The sequence below is a fragment of the Herpailurus yagouaroundi genome, unplaced genomic scaffold (assembly GCF_014898765.1).
Source record: "Herpailurus yagouaroundi ecotype Mexico unplaced genomic scaffold, PumYag 419, whole genome shotgun sequence".
Lineage (NCBI taxonomy): Eukaryota > Metazoa > Chordata > Mammalia > Carnivora > Felidae > Herpailurus > Herpailurus yagouaroundi.
Genome location: NW_024412636.1, coordinates 697269 through 714540, shown reverse-complemented (window position 1 = coordinate 714540; position 17272 = coordinate 697269). Strand labels below are relative to the sequence as shown.

The 17272-nt window shown below is 56.3% G+C and overlaps 1 protein-coding gene across 2 annotated transcripts in view; it reads left to right on the top strand.

Annotated features, from left to right (window-relative positions):
* IQSEC1 (IQ motif and Sec7 domain ArfGEF 1) overlaps nucleotides 1-17272 on the top strand; it is a 171937-nt gene that overhangs the window by 31440 nt on the left and 123225 nt on the right. Inside the window, exon 1 of one of the 2 annotated variants that reach the window (XM_040463735.1) lies at nucleotides 14943-15491. The exons of the other annotated variant lie outside the window; for it this stretch is intronic. Coding sequence (XP_040319669.1) covers nucleotides 15424-15491 — 68 coding nt within the window. The 5' untranslated portion in view covers nucleotides 14943-15423. Of the gene's footprint in view, nucleotides 1-14942; nucleotides 15492-17272 lie in introns of those variants that run through there. 2 annotated transcript variants of the gene reach the window in all.

Below are 17272 nucleotides of genomic sequence, written 5' to 3'. Positions count from 1 at the left end.
ACCGGCTTATTTCACTTAGCACAGTATCCTCGAGGTTCATCCACGTTGTAGCGTGTCTCAGAATTTCTTTCCTTTTTAAGGCTGGACAATACTCCACTGTATGGATTGACCACACTTTGTCCATTCCTCAGTGGACACTTGGGTTCCTTCCACCTTTTGGCTACTGTGAGTAATAGGACTATGCACGCGGGTGTACAGATATCTCTTCAAGATGCGACTTGCTGTTTTCACTCAATGTTTATTGGTGAGATTCATCCATGCTGCTACGTATAATTCTCATTCACTCGTTTTCACTGATGTGTGGTATTCCGTTGTAGAAATATGCCTTGTGCAATGATCTGTTCTGCTGTTTTAAGGTATTCAGGTGGTTTCCTGTGTTTTGATGTTACAGGCAGGGCTGTGGTGAACACTCTCGTGCGTAACTCCTTGCTCCCGTTTGCAGAGTTTCTGCAGGGTTTGTAACCAGGGCAGTACGTGAGTGTCTCAACCGTCACTGAGCTTTGTGAAAGTGCTTTCCAAGGTGGTTTCACAGCGGGCATCCTCACCAGCAGTGGGTGAGAGTCCCCGTGTCTCCACATGCTTGCCTTCACTCGGTATTAAAAGCCAAATGCTATTTTTGGTGTCAAAAGGAGAGAAGGAGACAGAGAGGAGAAGCGGAGAGCCGTGTACATGATGTGGGACATCCTGAAGGGGAGGGTGAGACACGCATGACTGGCTGCCTCGATCTGTGTAGTCCCGGGTCCCCCATAGTAAGGAATTTTCCAGAGTAATTGTAACTCTGCATGTTCACTTGCCCCCGGACTGACTCTGTAACCTCACCTCTGAGCAGAGTGTGACTGTTTGGTTACAAATGTAGCACCAGGACGGAGCGCCTGGGTGGCTCGGTTAACTGTCCAACTTCAGCTCAGGTCATGATCTCACGGTGTGTGTGTTCGAGTCCCGCATCGGGCTCTGCGCTGACAGCGTGGAGTCTGCTTGGGATCTTCTGTCTCTGTCTCTGTCTCTGTCTCTGTCTCTCTCTCTCTGCCCCTCCCCACTCATGTGCTCTCTCTCTCTCTCTCTCTTTCACGAAAATAATAAATAAACGTTGAAAAAATTTTTCAACAACAAACAAATGTAGGACTAGTTCAGATGATACCATTTATCAACTTGTTTCCTGATGGGCAGGTTTCACTGACCACCTCTGTTGGAAATAACCAAAGGCCAGGTGTGCCAAAACCACAGCGTGAAGAAACTCACTTTGGAGAGAGCTCCCTAAGCCTTGGCCACAGTGAGCGAACTTAGCGGGCTGACAGCTTCAAGCATGCAGCCCCGGGAACTGGACAGGCAGGACTTGTGGGGCCGCTCAGAGGGCACGGGGTGCCCCCACGGCACACCCAAGTCCCAGGCCTCAGCCCGTGGCTGGTGAGGTTCGGTCTGTTGAGGAGAAACTTGGCAGTGAGACCCTGGATGCCCTGTGACTTGAGGGGACAGGGCAGGCTCTGCCGTCAGGCTGACCGGGAATCTGATCTGGCTGGTCCCTTTGAGAATAATCATTACTATTATTCCTTACTTTCACTGGGCATTTACAGGTGCTAAATGCTTTTCATGCCCTGTCTCCATTCGTCCTCCCAACAGCCTTATGACATAGATAACTGTTATTTTCCCCATATGTCTGATGACAAGAGGCTAAGTGCCCTACCTAAGGTGACAGAATGTGGTCAGTCCAGCCCAAACGATGGACCCCACGAGGCTGCCCTGCTCCACTCCCTCTCCGCGTTGTTTAAAGCCTCTTGCCTCCGTGCAACTGTTCCACTAGTTGTGGCTGCCTAGCAAATTACCCCAGAACGTGAGGACTTGAAACAGTGACCGTATTTGTCCTTCCCGTGGGTCTGGTCTTTGGGTGGGCCCTGTTCTACGCCCATCAGACGGCGTTTCTTGAAGACTGGAGGCGGGACTTCTCAGGAGCCCCGCCCACCCGCCCGCTCACCCGGTCGCTCACCTGGCAGTTGCTGCTGGCTGTTGGCTGAAACACCCTTACGGGCCCCCTGCATGTGTCCTGGGCTCCTCACACATGGTGGCTACGCCCCCAGAGTTAGCTTTCCTAGAGAGAGCCACGTAGGAGATGTGTCACCTTTCATGACCTCAGAAGGCATGCGGCATCACTTCCGTTGCGGTCCGTTCCCTGGGGCATCACAGAGTCCTTCCCACAGCCAAGGGGGGTGCGACTTACGCCCCTTGTCCTGACCAGGAGTTGCAAGGTCTGGCCCAGCTATGGGGCCATCCTGGGAGGTAGTGTCCACCCCGGGTGACCGACCAAGATACTTCTGTCCTGAGCCGAAACGGGCTTAGGAAGAACACCTGGGACGCAGTTGGAGCTTGACACATCACAGATCTTCTTTTTAGTAATGAAGTAAGTTTGAAGAATGTGTCGTTATTATTCGAGAGGAGGAGTGATCACATCAGCTGGGAAAAGCTGGGAAGGTTCTTGTGCAGCTGAGACAGGTCTTGAGGGACAAGGAGGACTTTCCCATTGCCACGGGGTGGTCAGTGCCCGCGGCAGACAGGTGTGGAAAGGATGTGAGCGAGGTGGTGCGTGAGCATTGGATCCGCTGGTCTCCGGTGGCGAGCCACAGAAATCGCCCGTGGCCAACCTGTGGGAGTGAAAGGGAACCTCGGTGCCGCTCCCGGGGGGGTTGAGAGGATCAGAGGAAGCTGGGGGAGTGGGCTGGGCCCCCCGAGCAGGACCGCTGTGCCCCCTGGAGAGCCGCCCAGCTGTGAAGAAGGCTGCCTGCATCCATGGAGCCCACAGCCGTGTGTCTCCACTCAGGAAGTAAAGTCTGGGGCACGAGTCTGACGGGTCCAGCGCGGGCCATTTCCTGCCCCTCGCTGTGCTGAGGCTGGGGGGAGTATCTGTAGGAAGGAGCCTCCAGGGACCCCTTAGCCCCCACCCCCACCAGCACTACACTCTGCGTGGGAGAGGCCGGGCCCTGGGCTATACGGGAGGGCTGTTAGGAAGGAGTCGTGGGGTGCGAAATGGCCCGTGTTCCCCATGAGTGTGGCCTCCCCGTTCAGGCACTGCTGGACCAGAGCAAGGCATGGTGACGTATACACCAGAGGCTCGGTGTCACCAAATTGTCAGGGGCCTGGAGAAGCTGGGCTTCAGCAGAATAGTCAGGGAAGGCTTGAGGATCCGGGAGCCAGAGCTGAACCTAGCTCAAGTTCAGGGAGACTGGGATGAGGCCGCCTGCCTCCATCCACCTGTCCTCGCCAGGTGCATCTAGAGGGTGCTGGAAGCAGGCTTCAGGGCTCCAGTCTTTCACGCTTGAGGTCTCCTGGCAGCCTTGTGTCTTAGCAAGATCCCTCTGGTGGCCGGAGGGCGGGGGAGAAAATACTGGCTCTCCCCAACAACCACTTTTGTCTTGGCAATTGCTGGACTTTGCACGTGAGATTATCCAGACTGAGTGATTGTCTGCACCTCAGCCCTGTCTTGGCAGCCATTGGATGGATGGGTCAGCCTGCGTGGGGAAGGGCATGCCAACATGAGGGGCCCCAGATGCCCAGGCAACTCACAGGAGGAAAGGGCTGGGCCCCAAAGCTTATAAGCTGGGTCCCTTCTCCAGTCAGGGCCTGTTATAGGGTCAGTTGTGCCCCCCACCCCGAGTTTATATGTTGAAGTCCTAACCCCAGTAACTCAGAATGGGACTGCATTGGAGATACAGTCTTTAAAAGGGCCATTAAGTTAAAATGAAATCATTAAGATGGCCCTCATCCAATGTTACTTGTGTCCTTTTAAGAAGATATTAGGGCAGGGGTGCCTGGCTGGCTCATTTGGAGGAGGGTGCAACTCTTAATCTCAGGGTTGTGAGTTTGAGCCCCATGTGTAGAGACTACTTAAATAAATAAAACTTAAAAAAAAAAAAAAAGAAGGGGTGCCTGGGTGGCTCGGTTGGTTGAGCATCCGACTTCAGCTCCAGTCATGATTTCACAGTTCATGGGTTCGAGCCCCCATCGGGTTCTGTGCTGACAGCTCAGAGCCTGGAGCCTGCTTGGGATTCTGTGTCTCCCTCTCGCTCTGCCCCTCCCCTGCCCATACTCGCTCTCTCTCTCTCTCTCTGTCTCAAAAATAAATAAACATTAAAAAGAAACAGATTAGGGCACAGACATGCACAGAGGGAAGACCATGTCTGATGATTAACTTTGTGTGTCACCTTGACAGGGTGAGGGGTGTCCACATCTTTGGCTAAACACCCTTCTGAATGTATCTGTGACAGTGTTTCTGGATGAGATGAACATTTGAATCAATAGACTGAGCAAAGCAGATTGCCCTCCCCAGCGTGGGTGGGCCTCGTCCAATCAGTTGAAGGCCTGAGTAGAGCACAAACTCCCCCTGCCTGCCTGCCCTTGAGCCCTGCCTCTAGACTCCCGCCAACACCTCGGCTCTTCCTGGGTCCCGAGCCTCCCAGCATTTGGACTGAAACTCACCATCAGCGTTCTGGGTCTCCAGCTTGCCAGCTGCCGACCTCGGGACTTGCCGGCCTTCCTAATCTTTTATGATAAATAAATGTGTATGTGTATGTGTGCGTGTACACAGACACGTACATCCCGTTGGTTCTCTTCCTCTGGACGACCCTGAATGATTCATGGCGTGAGGACACAGGGAGAAGAGGCCATCTATCCACCAAGGAGAGAGGCCTCAGAGGAAACCAACCCAACCCTGTGGACACCTAGATCTCAGACCTCTAGCCTCCAGAACAGAAAAAAAAAAAAAAAAAAAAAAATCATTTCTGTTGTTTAAGCTCTCTAGTCCGTGATACTTTGTTATAGCGAACCTCTCTGTTTTCATCTGTGAAGTGGACCCAAGGGTCCCTCCCCAGGCTTACCATGAGACTGTCACGCACAATGGGGTGAAGCCAGTGAGGCCCTCCCCGCGGGCACAGGGTGGAAGCAGGCACCAGACAACCCTCAGCAATCAAGCAAATCAAATGTCAAAATCGTACCCAAAATAGGCTGCTGTTTGATTTACGGTGCTGCATCATTGGGCCATGGGAACGGTCATTTCTACAGGGGCTGCAGCCCGGTGTCCCCCGCAGGCCAGGTTTGTGAGGGTTGGCAGTGATGTGCAAATAGACAGAGAACCCTGAGGCTGTGTATATGTGCTTTTATTATTATTATTATTATTTTAAAGCCTTATCAACCTTTTCACTTTGTTCAAGATACAGCATGTTCTTTGGGTAAGTGTATGTAGGGGTGCACATTTTTACCTTCACAGGGGGCTCTGATGTGGCTCTGCCCTGTGCTGTAGCTGGCCCTGAGCCAGCTGTCCACATGCTGCGTTGTCCACTTTAAAGGGTCAGGCAGGGTGTTCTCCTCGGAAGGCCATCCCGAGACTGCGTTTCCCTATGGATATGTGTAAAGGAGGCTTAAGAATGAGGGATTGGAGGGGCACCTGGGTGGCTCAGTCAGTTGAGTGTCTGACTTTAGCTCAAGTCATGATCTCACAGTTCATGGGTTCCAACCCCACATCGGGCTCACTGCTGCCAGCGTGGAGCCTGCTCTGGATCCTCTGTCTCCCTCTCCCTCTGCCCCTGCCCTGCTCATGCTCTCCCTTTCAAAAATAAATAAACATTAAAAAAAAAAAAAAAGAATTAGGTATTGTTTCTCCATAGAGGACATCGTTGGGTCAGTTGGCAACTCTGAATAAGATTCGAGGATTAGATAATAGTATTGAATCAATGTTGATGTCCTGACTTTGAAAACCGTACTGTGATTGTGTCAGAGAACGTCCTTGTTTTAGGGCAGACACTCTGGAGTAGCGGGGGCTTGAGGTGGGCAACTTACTCTCAAAGAATTCTGGGGGAAAAAAAGTACGTGTGTGTGAGTGGGTGTGGGTGTGCTTGTACGTGTGGAAGTGGGGGGGGGGGAGAAAGAAAGACAATATGATAAAGCAAATTGGGTACAGTGTGAACGTGTGGGGAATCTGGGTGAAGGATACAAAGGGTTCTTTGTACTCTTCCCCCAACTTTCCTGTAAGGCTGAAATTAACTCAAGATACTTTTAAAAATAGTGTCAGGGGTGACTGGGAGCTAGTTCACTGCTCAGGCTCTCCTTCTGCAGCCTCCTGACCCCAGATTTCTCCTCTGCCTCCGTTCTAGACCTTCAGGTCTCAGCTGGAATGCCACCTCCTCAGAGAGGGCCTCCCTGATCGCCCTGTCTGGCACAGCACCACCCTGTCCTACTTGTCATCTTTCACGTCCGCCAGTTTTGTTTGATCGCCCTCACCAGCATCAGAAATTATCGTACCATTTGCCTAATGGTTGTCTCTTCTGCCCCCTCCCTCCAAATGTCTGCTCTATGGAACTCTGTCTTGTCCCTGCCCCGCGCCCCCCTCCATCCTCTGTGACTGGCACACAGTAGGGCTGCAGGTCGAAAAACCCCGAGTCTTGTCCTTCCTGGTTTCCCCCTCAGACTTGCCAAGTGACCTTGGGCAGTGTCCCACCCGACTCTGGCCTTCCATTTCTTCATCTTGACCCCAGCTCTAAAGCTTTTGGACTGTGTGATGCAGAAAGCCGCAGGCTGCTGCACCGTCTCAGTGTCCCCCAGCTGAGATCCTCTCTGCTGCCGGGACTGCCGGGCCCCTCACTGCTCCGTCCCCCAAGGAGGAAAGAGCAGAAGAAAATGGGTTTCGTGCACCTGACCTGTCAGGACACCGTCCCCAGACAGTGGGCCCACAAGGAGAGTGGGTTCACTTCTCTCTCCTGGCTTCTTCAGAACAAAGACGGGGCAGATTTTAAGCCCAGCGCCTTCGGCAGGAAACAGTATCTGCCTGAAATTGAATAACATTGTCTTGTTTTCATGGTAACCTCTACTTCAGCAAGTGATATGAGTTTTCCATTTGGGGGAGTGATATAAAGTTTCCTTTTAAAATAAATGTATTCAGTAGTGAAAGCCAGTTAGTTGGTTTTCTCGTGCATTGTTTTTAAAACTTTTTTTTTTAACGTTTATTTATTTTTGAGAGAGGCAGACAGAATGTGAGTGGGTTAGGGGCAGAGAGAGAGGGAGACACAGACTCCAAAGCAGGCTTCAGGCTCTGAGCTGTCAGCACAGAGCCCGACGCCGGGCTCGAACCCACAGACCACGAGATCATGACCTGAGCATAATTCATTCATGCATTAAATGAACTATCAGCATGTCCACAGAGAGAGTCTGCAGCGTAAGGGTGGGGTGACAGTGGAGCTGGGAACTGCCTGTGAACAGAGGAAGGAAACGGAGGGGACTCAGCCAGGGGGCTGACCCGGACAGGGTAGGGCTGCGGTATTGGGAACAGCCCTGAGGCAGCTGATGAAAAAGGAAGCAGGGAGGCCACTGAGGAGGTGGGGTCCTGGCCCAGGGTGGTGCAGTCCTCATCAGTTCTCTTTGAAGGAGCTTCGTGTGTGGGCACAGTCAGTCAAGGGGAGATTTCCTATTTGGAGTCTCTTGACCTGCACGCCAAGATCCAGGAAGCTAGGAGCCAGGGACCACAGATGTTAGGCCTTTCAGCACATGATGGGCATCCAAGGGAACAGCTTTTCTCCTTTGCCCGAGGAGGAGCTAGGGGCTGGGCCCAGCCAGCAGCAAGTGGGATTTAGGTTAGGCATAGAGGAGGACTTCCATACCGGAGGAGGAAAGTTTTGTTGCCTGGTGGCTATAATGTGTGTTTTGGAGCAAAAGTGCTTGGGCCCAAATCCTTGCTCTGCCATTTCCTATTTGTGTAACCCCGGGCATGCTGGTCAGCCTCTTGGTGCCTTAGTTTCTTCACTCTATAGACGAGGTAATAACGGTACCTACCTCAAGGAGGGGCTTAAGGATTCAGTGAGGTAATCACATGTAGGGCACTGGCTACAGTAAGCACTCGATAACTGCCAGTGTTATTGTTATTAGATGACAGTGAGATGTCTCTCCCTGGAGGTTTTGGTGGTTGTCACACCCAGCGACTTGAGAGACCAGAAGCTCCAGAGAGCATTGCTTTCTGTTCATGATCCTTCGTGAACTTCTCAAAGCATGATCACACAGCATCGGCTCCTTGGATGCACTTGCTATTCACAAAACACCCCCGAGGCAGGTTTTGTTCTGTCCCCGTTCTGCAGATGAAGACACTGTGGCATTGGGGGCCGGGCGGGTATCAGGAATGGTTTATAAAGACCCCCCCCCCGGCCAGTGCAACTCAGTGGTGTGGACAGGATACAGGTCTTAGTCAGGACCCCTGTTCAGAGTCCCAGATCTTCTGCTCCCCAGCTGTGTGATCTTAACTAAGTCACTTAACCCCTCCGTGACTCCGTTTCTCCATCTCCAACATTAGGGAACGGGAGTTGGACCTCCATCGTTTCAACTGTCTGATTTCCCTACGTGGCAGATCAGGGCACCAACCCTGAAGGCCCCGGTACTATCTGCCTTCGCCAGGGCCCAGGGAGAACGGAGTCAGAAGTCCCAGAAGAGAGAAGCCAGGAGGACTGGCTGTCGGTGTGACTGATGGCTGATGTCAGACCCCACCCCTTGGGGCTCCACCTGTCCCACAGCCAGGCTGCCTGCAGCGGCATCCAGTCCTAGCCCTGAGGTCTGGCTCTGCCCAGATCCCAGCGGGCATCCGCCATACCAGGCACGTCCCTGGAACAGTCTCCCCCCACCCACCCCGACACTTAGGAGCTTCCCAGGGTCCTGGCTTTCCCTCCACTGGCAAAACTCGATAAGCTCGTGGTGCCGTCTTTGTACTTCCTGTCCCCACCCAGTCTCAGGGGCAGGTGACACACAGAGGCTGGATGGTGAGCAGGTCCTGGCCCCAGACCTCACCCTAGGCAGGCCGCGTCCTTTCTCTGGGCCTCAGTTTCCTCACTTACATTGTTACAGAATAAAAAGGCAGACAGGTCAAGTGAAAGAGCTCTTCCTTCATTCAGCACATACTCTTTTATGAACTCCTTCTCGGGGCCAAATTGTCTGCCAGGGCCTGAGACACTGATGAGCAAATCCCATGTCCACCCTCGGGTCACTCCCAGTCTGGCTTTTTCCCTGGCGTCAGGGCTGTGAGGAGCCACAGGCATCTCTGGAGCTGGACCAGTCATGGCAGCTTCCGGTAGGACATGGCAGCTCAGAGAGCCTTGGCGGGTGAGAAGGGACTCTTGAGAGTTCAAGAGGCGGTGACCCACGAGCCAGACACCCACAAATGGACTTTATTTGGCCTGCATGGAATTAGCCCTAACAGGGCATTTTAAGTTTGACTTTATTGCAGACGTGTAAAAACCGAGAGCTTTCAGGGAAAAATCTGGATTTCTGACTTCTGAGAAAACAGAGCCCTCATTCCTACAGAGCAACCGTTGTCTGTTTAGACTGCGTGGTTCCCACCCCTCCGTCCCACCTGACCATCCTCCCCACCTCTTCCCACAAGCCGTCCCCATGTCCCCATCGCCGTCCGTGGAACCTCCAATAGTCCAGTTGCTCAGGCCAGAAACCCAGGCACCATCTCTGGCTGGACTTCCTGTCTCACCCCTGGCTCTCTGCTTTGAGAACGTTTCAGTTACTTGTCCCCACCATCTGGGCCACCCCCCGGGTCCAGGCACCAGCTGCCCCCTGATCCTCCCAGAGTCTCCCGTCTGCACCACAAGCCAAGTGAGACCCTGCGCACCCAGTCGGGGGCCTTGGACACAATGTGCCTCATGCTCCCCAAGATGGGTGGGGCAAAGCTCTTTCTCTGGCTTCTTCCTCAACACCTGACCTGAGTCGGTGGCCTGCTCTGCCTGCACCCTCAGCCATTAGTGGCCTCCTGGGCCTGAGACAAGGTGGCAGGAGTCAGGTCGGCCAGATGCCCAGGGGCTTGGGAGCCCAGCAATGATCACCCGTGAGCCAAGGCTCTTAACCACCTCGGGCCTCCATTTTCCCATCTGAAAAATAGGGGCATCCCTGTGCATCCTCTTCGTAAGACAAACACCGCTTAAGAGGCAGGAAGGTTAAGGGTTTCAACATTCAGCCAACTTGGCACGCGTCGAGTGCCTGCCTCACGCCTGGCCCTGCTCTGGGCACCACAGGAAGTCTCTCAATATACGTGATGGGTGATTCATTTTGCTTTCAGCTTGAGGCAGGAGAAAGAGCTCTGGCTTCGGAGTCGGATGGGCGGAGCTGGGCTTAGAGGTTACTCTGGACAAGGCATCTGAACCTCGGTGTGTTAATTTGTAAAAGAGGCAGATGATAATGACTGCCATCACTCAGGATGTGGGGAGGTGCGCAAAGAGCTAAGCTCTGTGGGTATTTGCCCCGCCCTCCACGGGCTCCCAGAGCAGGGACAAAAAGGGAGGCAGACACAGGCGATGTCCATGCAAGGTAAAGACTGGCTGTAGCCCAGGCTCAGGGACTGGAGAGGATGTGGGGCGGAAGAGGCGGGAGCCCCGGAAGGCTTATCGGGTTCATTTATGTGCTTCGTGCTGGTTGTTCCTCCCACACCAGACATCAGCCCTGCTTGGCTTCACGGTCTTCCTCGCCGGGTCCTCGAGTGGCGTCCCGCACAATGAGGCAGTCAAGACGCGTTGACTGGAGGAAGGAACACCTAGAGGTGATGGCCTTGGAAGGGCCACTTTCCAACATATATGGAGGGTTCACCAGAAGTGTGTGCGTGCAATGCCGGCCACAGTGGGGCCGCGTGCAGTGGTGGGGAGGCCTTACAACCCAGGCCCTGAGGGTGGGGAGAGAGAGTAGTTACATGCAGCAGGAGAAAGAGAGAGAGAGAGAGAGAGAGCTGTGTGGAAAGGGCCACCTGCCAGGCACTGTGGCCGCAGAGGGGCAGTGAGTGCCCTGACCACACCCCCGCTCCTCTGCCTCCTGCCCTCCTGCCAGGGTCTCCCACTGGCCACAGCCAACAGGTAACAGAGGGCGTGGGAGCTTGGTGATTCAATCCATGGGCCCAGAGCAAAGTAGACAGTCCCGTCTGTAGGGCATTTGGAGCAGAGCGGGCCCAGGTATGCAGAGCTCCTGTCCAGAGTGGGTAGGCTTGGAGCCAAGAGGGCTGGGGTGTGGCTGGACCACTTGTGGGGATCAGCAAGCTCCATGTGTATGGCAGATGGCAAGGGGTCTTGCCTGCCCAGCTGTGGTTTGGCCAGGAGGAGGCCACGGCCAGCGGCAGGGAGGATGTCGGGTGTTAGAAGGAACCTGAGGATGGACAGTGGGAGGCGGGCCGAAGGCAGGCAGAGCACTGGGGAGGCTGCACGGAGATCCAGAGAGCGGGGAGGGGGCCGACGTCTGGCCTCATAAACCCCACCATCATGTCAAGCCCGGTGCTCGGGAGTGGGGCACAGTGTGACCGTTTTGTGGAGGAGACAGGCAGACGGGGAGCGATAGATAGCCTGCCTTTTAAGTCAGAGGCAAAATCTGGGGGGCTTTAGAGCCCTGAGCCCACAGGCCCTGCTCACAGATAAGTAGAAGGGGCAAACCCAGCTGGGGCTGGAGGCTAGACCCTCCCTTGGCCTGCAGAGGAGGGGTGCACCCCACTCCCCAGCCCCCATCTCCCTGAACAGTGTCTCCACCCACTGCCCTCCCCACTGGTGCGGTTGGGTCCCTCCAGTGAGCACAGGCCCTGAGCCGTGTCCTGCCCTCACAGGCCAAGTTCACCATGGCATCGGCATCTCCCAGGGAACAAATGTATCCTTTTCTTTGCCTGGGCGGCAGTGACTTCATCCCCAGTGGGCCGTGTGAGTCACTGCACCGAGGGTGGAGGGCTGGCCAGCTCTCCGCAGAGCCGGGCTTTGGCCGTGTGGCTGGGGAGAGGGAGTAGCTGAGGGTGTGAACGTTTCCATGCAGACCTACCTCACTTCTCACCCTTCCTGCTGTGGCCCCCTGGGTCCCACCGGGGAGGGAAGGGCAACGTCACCAGGCACCTAACACAAGCCCAGCAGTGCCAGGGGCTTTTGAAATGACCATTGATAGGAAGATGCCCCTGAGAGGCTGAGTCTCACACCCAGGGCCACACAGTCCTTTTTTTCCTCCCCACAGCCTGGAGGGTAGGGATGCTTATTCCCACTTGGCAGAGGAACACTGAGACTCAGAGCGATGAGATGACTGGTGTTAGGGACGAGGGAGTCAGAGGTGAATAAGGAGCCCGCCCCCGTTCTCGGGGACAGGCCACCCTCAGTGATGAGGACAGACGGAGTGTATGGTAAGAGCACGTTCAGGAAACCTCAAAGCACTTGGAGCCTCGTGTTCCTCACCTGTAAAATGGGGATAATGACAGCCACCCCTCAGGGCTGTTGAGAGGACATGTTAAGAGCGACCATCACGAAGGGAGGCAGCACACCCCTAGGCCACCCCCGCTGCCACCCCACTGTTTGACAACAACTGCACCGTCAGCACCCTGCGAAGTCAGGGACCAGGTTGACCGCCAAGGTGTGGAGACTGCCCGTGCCTTCTGAAAGCAGATCCTCGAGGGCCACCCGCAAGGGAGTAGGGGAGATGGCTCAGGGCTTGGCCCCTGCTGGGTGGCCGTGCCCTCAGCGCTTCCCTGAAGCTGTCCTAACCCTCCATCGGCTCCCCCCTCCCTCCCCATCAAGCCGAGGCAGCAGTCTTCTGAGAAGCAGGCGATGCCCTGGCAGCTGGGGAAAGCCGCACCCATCCTTTCCCGGTGCCTTAGTTTCCCCATCTGTAAAGTGGGGGCAAGAAGCCCGAGGGCGATGCTGTTGGAGAGGTGGACACAGGTGGATGCAGCCAAGGGGAAGAACACGGAAGTGAGGCCTGGGCCCTCCGGGCGCTTTGGTGGCAGCGGTGTGTTCCAGGACACGAGGACTTGGAAGGGGCTCCCCACAAGGGCCTTGGCCTCCTGTCTGAAAATGACACCTCTCTCTGAGATCACCTCCAGGGCCCAAAGTGCCACTTTGCCCCTCTCCGGGTGGAGAGGTACCTGCCATGACCGGTGTCCCCCACAGAGCAGGCATGGGAGGTGCACGTGACAAATACTCCTCCCCTCTGAGTGATGAGTGGCTCTGATGCTAAGACCAGGCCTGGCAGGGGGGCGGTGGGGGGGTGGGAGGTCTGCCCCAGACAGAGCCTGAGGCCATAGGGCCCAAGAGACATGGGAACCCAGAGCCTGGGGGGCATGGGGCAGAAAGTGAGAAGGGTCAGGTTTGCCAGGCATGTGACAGGCCATGGGTGGAATCCTGGGGGACCAGGTGAGAGGCAACGGGCTGGTAGGGAGGCTGAGACGAGGGTTCCGGAAGATGCCTCCGGAAGAGAAGGGGGTCTCTGCCATCGCCTATCATACCTCTTCACCCTGTGGGGATAAGGGGCCAGCCGGGGCCATAAGGGGAGTGAGTGAGGGGACAGACGGAAGGGAGAAGAGAGGACAGACGGGCGGATGATTGGAAAGGAAGAGGTTGAGGGCTGGGGGGACGCGCATGGATGTCTGAGTGGGTGAGTGAGTCCGTGGATGGTGTGACTATAGTGGTGGCCGGTGGAGATATGTAAACAGGCTGCCTCCACCCACAATTGATGTTGACAAAACTTTCACCAGCAGCACAGACCAGACAAACTCTTGAATGGAGGTCTTACGCTGTGCGGCTCACGGAAGTGAGGCTCTGCCCCAGGGAGAATTTCCTTAGGTCAGCAGAGGCTCATGATGCAATGGCAGCCTTGAGAGGTAATGAGCTTCCCATCACTCGGGGTGTTCAAACCGAGGCTGGGCAGCCAGTTCCCCAGGGTGCCGTGGAGGAGCTCCTAAGGCAGGCACTGAGCTGCTGTGGTAGCTTCTGGCGACGAGGAAAGAGAATTGGGGTTCCTGAGCTCCCCCAGGGAGGCCACAACCTTTGTAGAAGCCAGTCTTGCTTTCGGATAGAAAGTTCTTTCCGGGCTTGGGGGACAGACAAGCGTGCAGCTGCTAGTCTTCGCTGTGGGAATCAGGCTGGAATCCGAGACATCCCGCCCAGGCCAGGGCAAGGGGCCCGGGGACAGAGCAAGGCTTCGACCTGGAGACCCAGGCTCAGGCCCACCTCTGAGCCTCAGTTTCCTTCTAGGTGGAATGGGGGCACTGGTGGCCACTGGACGTGATGACACTGGCTGCTACGCCTGATGCCCAGGGCCTTGCAGGGTGCCGAGATCTGGACCCACCTGACCCTGGGGGACTCCCTGGGGGCTGTGGGTGGATAGAAGTAGGTTCTGTGAATGCAGACCTTGAGCTGTGAGTCATTGTCCCTGGGGGCTCTGCCTGGGAAACCCCAGCTGCCTGCCCTGGGCTGGGCCTAAGGAACAGCTGGTAGGGGGTGGAGAGCAGGGGCGGGGGCTCCAGCTGGGACCCCGGTCTGGAAATGCCCCAGACCCAGCTCGGGCCCAGGCCCCACGGCCGCTCAGAGGGGCCGAAGCCCTCCAGCCCACCCCCACCCAGAAGAGCTGGCGTGCGCTCGCTGCTCCCAGAGCCAGACCGCCAGGGCACAGATCCCACATTCACCGCTTGTTAGGGCTGTGACCTGGGGTTAGTGACTTCCCCCATCTGTGCCTCAGTTGCCTCACATGGGAAATGGAGCTGATGATAAAATCATAAGGCCATTGGGACAACTGGACGTGTTGGTTCTGGACCCGTGGAGAGCTGACACCACTGCCCAGGGCTCCCTGAGCCCGAGGTGGTCAGGGAGGAATGAAGGTCACAGGGGCCAGCCCCACACAGCATCATCCGTCACACGGCGAGGAAGTGGTCTGGCCAAGCCTGGGAACTTTGTCTCTCCCAGCAGACGGAGACCCTCATGGGCCAGCTACTCTCCCAGGAAGCAGCCCTGACTTCGTCCTTCCTTTGTCTCCCGTGCACCCCGAGCTCCCCGCCAGGAGCCAAGCAGGCAGAACAGCCCCTTTCCCCTTCCTGGCTGGCTCCTGGCCCCTGCTTGGGGTGGGCCAGGCTGCAGGGCGGGTGTTGGGTTTAAGCCTCTGGGGAGATGGGGGAGGATGTGGGCCCGCCCTCGCCTCCCCGCCCACCTCCCTCCCTCTCGGGCTCAGCCTCTGCCGTCCCAGGCCAGCCTCTGGACACAGGACCAGCACTCTCCCTCACCGGGCAGACGCCCCTCACCCGTCCCGCCCCGAGTGACTCACTGCTCCCCTGGCCCACAGCCACCGCTGTCTCCTGGCAGGAGGCAGGCGCAAGGTTGTGCAGAAGCCACGGGGTCTGGTGCGAGAGGGCTGCTCAGCCAGGAGGGTCTGGAGCAGCCGGACAGGCCAGCTCGCAGAGGCTGGCCTGGGGACAGCAAGGCCGGTGGCTGCGACTTACAGTGGCCAGTGGGAGCCGGTGCCTCCCCGCTCTCCTGGCTTTTAGGCCTTGTCTTTCTTCTTCCCACCATGAAGAAGGAAGTGACCTGAGAGCCAGCAAAGACAGCCAGCCCCTGGCCGGGAGGAGACCAGGGTTGGAGGGCTGTGGCTGTGGGTCCGTCAGCCACCGGCTGTCCCAACTAGCCAGGCATGAAGGGCGGTGGCAGTGCCGTGTGGAGCCTTATGTGGAAATACTGCATCTCCGTGAGGACCCTCAGGTACCAGGGGACGTGTGTCTGGACGCAGCTGTGCCTGGCCATCGCCTGGCGGGAGGGGAGGCCTGGGCACCGGGCCGGCTGGTTTGCATTGACTCTGCAAGGTCCAGGACAGCTCCAGCCTGGGGGGGAGCAGGGATGGAGGGCAGGAAAGGTCATGCCTGGTGCCCTCCGGAGAAACTCAGAGTCTCTAGCGGGGAGGGAGGGAGGACAGTGGAACACTAGTTAGGGAGTGTGCGGGCATCTGGCCGGGACCCGGAGTGCCCACTGGAGGATGCCAGGGGCAGGTAGTGTGTCTGTCCCAAGTGAGCACGGAAACGGGCGTGTGTTACGTAACATGCCGGCACTGAGCACAGCCGAGTGACCTTGGCCCCGTCCCCTAGCCTCTCAGAGCCTGCTCCCCATCAGTGAAATGGGGGCTCACGCTCGTCCCTTCAGACGACGATTTCGTGTGACTGTCAATGGCAGTCGCCGAGTGGCGGAGATTTCGGCCCCGACTCCGGCACCGCGCTGCCCAAGTTCATACCTGGCTTTGGCGTTAGCGCCGGCGTGAAGGGGCCTCATCTCTGTGGCCACGGCTTCCCGCCTGCAGGTCCTTACAGGATTAGCATGAGGATTAAATGAGATGGTGTGCAAAGAACAGGGCCAGGCGCACCGCCAGCTCGGGATAAACATTAGGTGTGATTACCGCTGCTGTCGTTTGGTACCTCCCCCTCCCTCCCCCCCCCCCCCCCCCGGCTCAGCCAGATGGATGGGGAGGAGTGCCTGGAACAGAGCCCCTGTGCTTGTCAGCGGAGATGGGGTGGGGGAGGGGGCGCAAGGCTCTTTGCCCCCCAGGGAGGCGGCACATCTCTGGGTTGACTCCCGCCTCTGCACCTGCCGGAGGGGTCCAGACCAGGGAGCGGGAAGCTGGATCCCCTGTGATCTCAGGCAAGGCTGGGGCTCATCTGTAAAGGGGGATTAGGTGGGGCCAGGATTTTTATGGGCGGGGCTTAGAGGCAGCTGCTTGGAAGGGCTGGAAAGAAGACATCTATTTAGATACTAGCTAAGGGCATATTTGTTACTTCAAGGGGAGGTTTTACAAAGGGGAAGGGATCGGAAGATGCTCCCTCTTTCTTCCCGCCCTCATCACCTGGTATATAAACTATATTAACTCTCCTTTCCTTCCTTCCTTCTTTCCTCTCCAAAATATTTGTGATCACTTATAGGAAATACCTACAATAAATAAAATAAAATATCCGGAAGAGGGTAAGCACAATATAGAATAGAATGCCGTGACCTACGGGAAAAAAATAGAACGGAACAGAGATAAACAGGGTCCTGAGGTCATTCTGTTGAGCTAAACATTACTGAGCTTCCTGGCAGCCAAAGAGAAAGGGGAAACCTAGCCCCTCAGCCCACACTCACTGTGATAGGGCATCATCATTACAATGGCCATAGTTGCCTTTGCTGCTGAGTGAGAGTGTCTGGGACCTTGGGCCTTTGGCCTGAACAGGTGTGTGGGGGAAGGTGAGAGACATTGCAGAGATGGGCCTGGGGCCTGGTTTTAGGAGAACGGGGCAGACAGAGAGGGCAGAGGCATTCTCTTGGATGGGGACGTGGCTGACTATGGGAGTAGAGAGAGGAGAGCTCACCCCAGGGGTGAGTCAGCGGCCACCTGTCCCTCCTTAGACCCTGGGATAGGCCTCCTTGGGTGGGGACCTTGGAGGTCAGGCCAGGCAGGGGGTGAGTCCCCGGGCTCTGACAAGAGCACTGTGTGCCTTTCCCTACAACCTCAGCTGGAT